The sequence below is a fragment of the Montipora capricornis genome, chromosome 9 (assembly GCF_036669925.1).
Source record: "Montipora capricornis isolate CH-2021 chromosome 9, ASM3666992v2, whole genome shotgun sequence".
Classification (NCBI taxonomy): domain Eukaryota; kingdom Metazoa; phylum Cnidaria; class Anthozoa; order Scleractinia; family Acroporidae; genus Montipora; species Montipora capricornis.
This window is the reverse complement of record NC_090891.1, coordinates 34,012,644-34,020,609: the sequence shown is the minus strand read 5'-3', so window position 1 is coordinate 34,020,609 and position 7,966 is coordinate 34,012,644. Positions and strand designations below refer to the sequence as shown.

Below are 7,966 nucleotides of genomic sequence, written 5' to 3'. Positions count from 1 at the left end.
TGAAGGTAGTGTAGACCAGCACAGGCCTTCTGAACGACATCTAATCGATGTGTCCATGGTATGTCTTTTTCTAAGGTGTCCAGTAGCTGCCGTGCATTGTTGACGTACTCGATATTTCCATCCCCAAGTTTTACTTCTATCCACAACAACTCGGTGACGAGCATTGACCTTTCAAAATCCCAACCAAAGTGCTGCAAAACATTGGGTTGTTTTAACTTCACCAAGCACTTGACTTCCTTTTCTATCTGGCGTTTATATTTGTAGGTCATTTTTACCAAGTACTCTTTGCAGGCATTCCTCTTTAGAGAGCCTTTGTACATTCTGCAAGTAGCCCCAAAATCAAAGGGGCTGTCATCCAAAGCAAGGTCTGCACTGTTAATTTGTGCGCTTTCCGTTTCCCCTCCCTCGGAAAATACCAGGCCGCTGTGTATTGGTCTTGTTGTTCCCTCATTGAGATAACATTGTTTGTATTCCCATAGCCCAGACGGCGTCATGCAAGGTCTAAAGGCTCCAGGAAGATTTACCGCACATTTTGAGTAAATAACGTTACACGTTTTTCGAGATTTCGTTGAGGCAGCAGCATAACGAGGTGGGAAACGTCTATCCATCCATTTTGCACATTTCATTAGGTCATCAAAGTTTGATGCTGGATCTTCAACACAATCAAAACTGCAAGGTTTGATTGGTTTTTGTGGCACCTGTAGGGTAGGGGAATTCGAAATGTGTTTAATTTCTTCTCTTCGTGTTTAAACTAATTGATTCGATTTGATTTGATTTTGAATTTTCATCCTCTTTAGCCTTTTTTAGGTATATGGAATCGAATACACTTATACTTTTCTTCAATCTGCAGCTTACCGCGTAAATCAATGGTGCACGCGTCTGAACTATAATAACTGACTCCCTTAGACCATTTAAAATTTGCATTGTACGCTGTTTCTTTGCTTAACCTGTAATTAGCAGGAGTTAAGTAACTCACTGACATTGCCATCTGTGTTCAGTCACAAATGTAAAAGAAAACGAGTACTGGGATTTTATAAATGAAATAAGAACTGCCCTTTTTTTTAAAAGAAGTGTCGGTTTGTCTCACATGTTATGAATAGTTTGGGTTTTTGCATCAGAACTAGTTAGAGCCTTACTAAAAAATCAAAGTCAACAGTTATTGTGATTTTCAATTCAGGGTCAATAAGTGGAGGTAAAGGTGGTACAAGGACAATTATATCCGCACGATATGTTTTCCATGATGTGATCGTGAAATATGTGTCATCATTGCGTAGGACAGAGTTGTAATAATGCTACTAATAATATAATAAAATATAATATAATATATATATAATATAATAATATACAATAATAATTAACAATTATTCCATGAGCACGTGTTGGATATGAGTTGGCTATAACCAGTCTCATATCCAACAAGCGCGAATAGAATAATTGTTTTATTAAACTCCAAAAATTTGAAATACGAAATACGAGCGAAAAAAGTGAGAAAATCCAAGGGAAATTGTAAAAAAAAAAGTGATGAAAATGCGATGTTGTGTAACACCTTGTGGTCAGACATGCGTACTGGCTCATCACAAAAAACATTTCTTGCCTTTTTGCGTATCTCTAAACGTCGGCATTGATCCAAACTTTCCACAAAAAGGTTTCTTTTTCTTTTTTTGCTTTATTGAAAGAAAAATTTCGCTTTCCGGCGAAAACTTTTTTAGCTTAGCAACAATCGTTTACCATATAAGGTTAAACTAAGCTATATGAGCTGATAACCAAGATTGAGTGAACCAATCAGAGTATGTGATATGCATTATCTGAGGTTGAGAATTTAATAATATTGTTTAGCCGTATGGTTGTTTCAAAGTCATTAGCATAGAGTATCTAACCCAAAATCAATGGGATTAGCTGCTTTCCCACGTTTAGATATCCTGACCTGACTTACCTGAACGCAACATAGTTTGCAATGTTTCCATTTCAAACGGTCTTCAAATTCCTGACAACAACAAAGCGTTACAATTAAGTAAGTCTAGGTTCACACTAGATAAATTTTCCCTGATTTGTGATTAATAAGGAAAGCTGTAACGCCGACTACACACATGGACAAATCAGAAAGAACAACCGCTAAAATCGTCTTTACATTGCAGCTGATTGCTGTTTAATCCAAAAGTTAGAATAGGTAAGTGCATTTGGCCTCAAATTCCTCGCGGATTGAGACTTTCTGTAATATTGTATGAGCGAGACCGAAAATGTATCAAATTGTCAGAAGATGATACATACTAAATAACAGATTGTTATATGAGTCGTTGGTTATTGAAGCCCTCTGACAAGGTGACACTTAATAGTGGCCGTATATTCGGAAATTCCCTCTAAGTTTCTCACTTTTGTCAAAAATAGGCACAATTCAATGAGGAATTTGCGCCCCAGCAAACGTTTGTCGAGAAATGACGCAAGCAAGTGTACAGGAAAAATTTTCAACTGCATAGTACTTGTTTAGTAAACTCGCAAATCGTTAAGTGACAGAAAATGACAACCTTACACAGCAAACCGAGCTTTTGCGCTTAACTCTTCACTAGTTAATTATATGTTCCATCTCGATTACTAGCTTCAACGTACTTTGATAAGCTTTTGCATGTGACCGCGGCTAAGACTTTGGTTCATTTCTTTTTCACAAGGTGATTTTTGTCACAAATCATCGCACCCGAGTTATTCTTTTCCGGTCTGCAAATAGGGTGTTCAAAGGCATGCGCCCGGAAACACAACTAAACCGCTACGTTTTTTGCTGCGTATTCATCCATGTGTTTGTGTAAACGGCATAACGTATAACGATCTCAGGTACTAGAATATTCCTTTTAAATTGCATAGAAAATTAAAAAAAAAGGAAAAATTCTATTTTTTGGCTGTTTATACTTGGAAGTTGTGATTCATTTTCTGTGTACGGTAGCTGGACACAATTCTCAAGGCGAACATTGAGTTTTATTAATCACCCGCCACACATTGGTACATTTGGTGTTTCGTATAGACACTATAATCTTTGTTTGGGAAGTAGCAGTTACTCTTACATTCATTACCCAGGGATTTTCAACAGATGTCTGGTTTTGCTTGTATATAGTATGCATTTTGCTTGCTTTGGTAAATAGATTACTTTTTTCCTTCGTCAATGCCTTGTGATTTGATTTCCGGTTAAGCTCTGTAGCAAATGTCTTTGCAAGTATTTCTAAGAGTTTGGTAAAAATGATAAAGTGAAACTCGCCGGGAATAATTTGACAACCTTGATGCTGTAAATGTCTTAAAAGGTGCTGAAGTGTAACACAGTTCCTTTTAATGGACTTTCAAAAGTACCGCAAGAATTAAGTAATCACAAGATTTGGAAGAAAATGCTATACCAAAATACACGTTATAGTCACCAAGGGGTTCTCATTCATGTGATAGTTAGTCATCAGATCATGCTGACAACTCCCCAGAGAGTCTTTTCGTTGTATCATTTGTCGAATTCTTAAGATCTTTTCATTTCATCATAGTTTTTATGTTTAAAGAAGGTTCTTTAAAATGTAATTATGAATTAAAAAGAAAATGAAATTGGCACCAGAAAACCTGGAAGGCGAAATGGGACAAGGAAAACGCTTGTAAGAGTTTCGCAGGTTCAAATGCGGTGGAGCATGCGAAAACTTCCCTTCGCGCACAATTAAGTACCGTATTTGAATCGCTGAATTTGGTTCGAAATGAGAAAATTTCAAGAAATCTAATAAAAACACAATAAATTTGCTTAAGTAGACATTGCAAGTCCCATCGAACTTCCGCTCTTCCACAAATATATCGGAAACAATAAGTCTATTGAAGATCAAACAGAGACTTTTACCATAGAGAAGAATTGCCGGTAACATTTTGGCCTACCTTTACACGAACTTTTTGTAAGAGATTCTTTATAATCTTGTGCTTGTTGACTTAAGTTAGACACACGCATCTTCCAATTTCACTGGAAACAAACATTTGCAACGTGTGCAAATGGTACATGGTACTTACCACGCTACGATCCTTGCCGAGGAAAGTAATACTGTTCATGGCCGATGCATCCATGGCTAAAAGCTCTGAAAAAACTTCGCTATCACACTCCACACCTCTGACAGATAATAACTTAAGCCAAGGAGAGGTTTACTGGACGTATTCCACTCAAGAGCAGTCGTCACGTTTATGACACCCAACGTCGAGAAATTGAAATACCTGGTGAAATCTGATCTCGTTTTTATAACTGCCTGGTTATATTCCTTGGTGAGATATGCATCCTTGGGAGAAAATTCACTTTGACCCTTTTACTTCCAAAAACTAGTGGCGGTAATAAAAATGAAACGAAATTTCAAAATCGGCCGGAACGTAAACCTGATTAAAACGACCCGTAAAGCGACCCCAAACCATTGCAGACACAAAAGACAAACAAAGGCTTAAAGTAAGAGAACTTTATTGAAAAAAATGTACTAACAGTAGCGTTTGAAATTTTGTAATAAATTGCCTATTGCCCCCCCCCCCCACCCCCCAACCAATCCTTACATTTTCGTTAATATTAACGCGACGCTCAAATGACATAGACTCATATAGCTTGGGTCACCTGTGGCAGTTAAGTGATTGGGTTGGTGGCTACTTGTTCGTTCCTACCAATATTCAGATGGAAAGGTAGCCGTCAAGTCATTGGGTTAGTGGCTACTTGTTCTTTCCTACTAATATGCCGATGGAAAGGTAGCCGTTAAGTCAATGGGTTAGTGGCTACTTGTTCGATTTTCATAATATTCCGATCCAAAGGTAGCCGTTAAGTCAATGGGTTAGTGGCTACTTGTTCGGTTCTAATAATATACCGATGGAAAGGTAGCCGTTAAGTCAATGGGTTAGTGGCTACTTGTTCGGTTCTACTATTATTGCGATGGAAAGGTAGCCGTTAAGTCAATGGGTTAGTGGCTACTTGTTCGGTTCTACTAATATTCCGATGGAAAGGTAGCCGTTAAGTCAATGGGTTATTGGCTACTTGTTCTTTTCTACTAATATACCGATGGAATTAAAGGTAGCCGTTAAGTCAATGGGTTAGTGGCTACTTGTTCGTTCCTACTAATATACCGGTGGAAAGGTAGCCGTTAAGTCAATGGGTTAGTGGCTACTTGTTCTTTTCTACTAATATACCGATGGAAAGGTAGCCGTTAAGTCAATGGGTTAGTGGCTACTTGTTCGGTTCTAATAATATACCAATGGAAAGGTAGCCGTTAAGTCAATGGGTTAGTGGCTACTTGTTCGGTTCTAATAATATACCAATGGAAAGGTAGCCGTTAAGTCAATGGGTTAGTGGCTACTTGTTCGGTTCTAATAATATACCGATGGAAAGGTAGCCGTTAAGTCAATGGGTTAGTGGCTACTTGTTCTTTTCTACTAATATACCGATGGAAAGGTAGCCGTTAAGTAAATGGGTTAGTGGCTACTTGTTCGGTTCTACTATTATTGCGATGGAAAGGTAGCCGTTAAGTCAATGGGTTAGTGGCTACTTGTTCGGTTGTACTAATATTCCGATGGAAAGGTAGCCGTTAAGTCAATGGGTTAGTGGCTACTTGTTCAGTTCTACAAATATACCGATGGAAAGGTAGCCGTTAAGTCAATGGGTTAGTGGCTACTTGTTCGGTTCTACTAGTATACCGATGGAAAGGTAGCCGTTAAGTCAATGGGTTAGTGGCTACTTGTTCGGTTCTACTAATATACCGATGGAAAGGTAGCCGTTAAGTCAATGGGTTAGTGGCTACTTGTTCGGTTCTACAAATATACCGATGGAAAGGTAGCCGTTAAGTCAATGGGTTAGTGGCTACTTGTTCTTTTTCACTAATATACCGATGGAAAGGTAGCCGTTAAGTCAATGGGTTAGTGGCTACTTGTTCTTTTTCACTAATATACCGATGGAAAGGTAGCCGTTAAGTCAATGGGTTAGTGGCTACTTGTTGGGTTCTAATAATATACCGATGGAAAGGTAGCCGTTAAGTCAATGGGTTAGTGGCTACTTGTTCTTTTCTACTAATATACCGATGGAAAGGTAGCCGTTAAGTCAATGGGTTAGTGGCTACTTGTTCGTCTGTAGTAGTATGATTAACTCCGACCAACCTTTTGGCTTTCTAAATCGCTCGTATATATTGACGAAAGAAATCACAAATGTCGCCGTTATATAAATGCCGACAATAAATGGGACAATTTTAATGAACTGGCAGATTTATCCTTTAAACTTAACTAATCTTTTTTCCGATGGGGTCGAATTTCCTTTTGATCTTGTGGAAAAAAACAATCATATGTTAAGCATTGATGACAGCTTTCAACCTTCATTTTTTTATGGCGAATTTGCCGTAAGTGCCGCGCATGACACATTCCTCCATCTTCCTGGATGGAGCAAGGGGCAAGCTTTTGTAAATGGTTTCAACTTGGGTCGGTACTGGCCAGTGATCGGTCCGCAGATCACATTGTTTGTACCATCAAACGTGCTGTCATTGAAGCAGCGGAAATCTGTCAGTATTATGTTATTTGAACTCGATGGTGCCCCAGAGTCTTGCTTTGTGGAGTTTGTTACCACTCCGTCCTTAAATGGAACTGTCCACCCCATTGACTTTTCATTTCAGTAAAATTTTATCTTAAATGTAAACAGATAGAGTCATGTAATACATAATAATGTAATACCTCTTTTTAACCGGGTTCGAGTGCCATACTGTAGGCTACAGTTTTAATGTAAAACACAAGGGCAATAAATTGAATTTAAATAGAGCAAGTGCTTTAATTGAAAAATATCGTAGGATATCATGTTTATTTCAGCTCCTCCACGCAGTGCAGAACATACGCAAAAACCATTCATTAGATTTACTTTGGGGGTTTCGGCCGAGCACCGGAAAGTATACGTTTTGGTGAACCTAAAACAATAAGTTACACTACAAGACCTAAATGTGCTTCATTAAACAAAAAATGAAGATTCCATTGTCAGACGGAGGCCGGAAAAAAAAACCGACAGGGAAGGAAAAAACTAGGCCGGATGTCTGGGTAAGAACCATGGCTCAAGGTGCTCTGACTTAAGACGATTCAAACTTGCCTACGTAAGTTGGATAAGAAGAAACGTCGGGTTAAAGATAACAAAAAATGATATGTTTCAAAGTAAGTGACCTAAACTAGCGTCGGTAATAACGCAATCAAAACGCAACTTTCGTGACTATCACCAAGGGCTTTCCAGTCGCCCTCTATCTCGTTTTTCTTTGATCCAATTACACCTACCGACGTTAGCTATGAGGTAATGTCATTATCAAACAATAAAGCACATGGCTTATACTCATTTCCTGTTCGTATACTAAAAGTGTGCAAGCTCAACTTTGTCCTCACCACTAGCAAAATTATTCAATCTATCGCTGGAATCGGGCATTTATCCTAACAAATTAAAATACGCCAAAGTAATCTATCGTCCAATTTCACTCCTCTCTAACATCAACAGACTATTTGAGAAACTGATGAATATAAGAATTAAACGGTATATTATAAAACATGGCATATGAGATATTATTAAAAACTGGTTTCAATTGTACTTCACCGGAAGGTAATAGTCTACTCAAATTAGGACTGTGGTGTCTGAAAAAGAGACAGTAGTCTGTGGCGTTCCCCATTAGTCTATTCTAGGGCCACTGTTGTTTCTTTTATACATAAAAAAAACTGAACTTATTTTTATTTGCTGATGACACTAATGTACTACTTGCCGACAAAAGCTTAAATTTTCTCTAGATTGCCGTAGACAATGAATTAGCTGACGTCTGTGACTGGCTGTTAGCTAATAAGTTTTCTTTAATTATTAAAAAATCGAATTTTGTAATATTTTACCCTCACCAAAAAAAGCGTGTATCCAACTTTAAAATCTTAAAATATTTGATCATGAGCACAACGTACCTTGGGGTGTTAATCGACAATAATCTCTCTTGGAAAAATCATGTTG

At 38.0% G+C, this 7,966-nt stretch overlaps 1 protein-coding gene across 1 annotated transcript in view; it reads left to right on the top strand.

Moving 5' to 3' along the window:
* The window catches only part of LOC138015771 (beta-galactosidase-like), a 15,793-nt gene extending 9,031 nt beyond the window's left edge, over nucleotides 1-6,762 (top strand). The window contains exon 2 of the mRNA XM_068862882.1: nucleotides 6,201-6,762. Within this exon, the coding sequence (XP_068718983.1) occupies nucleotides 6,201-6,623 (423 nt within the window). The 3' untranslated portion in view covers nucleotides 6,624-6,762. The remainder of the gene's footprint in view (nucleotides 1-6,200) is intronic.
* Nucleotides 6,763-7,966: the final 1,204 nt, after the last annotated feature.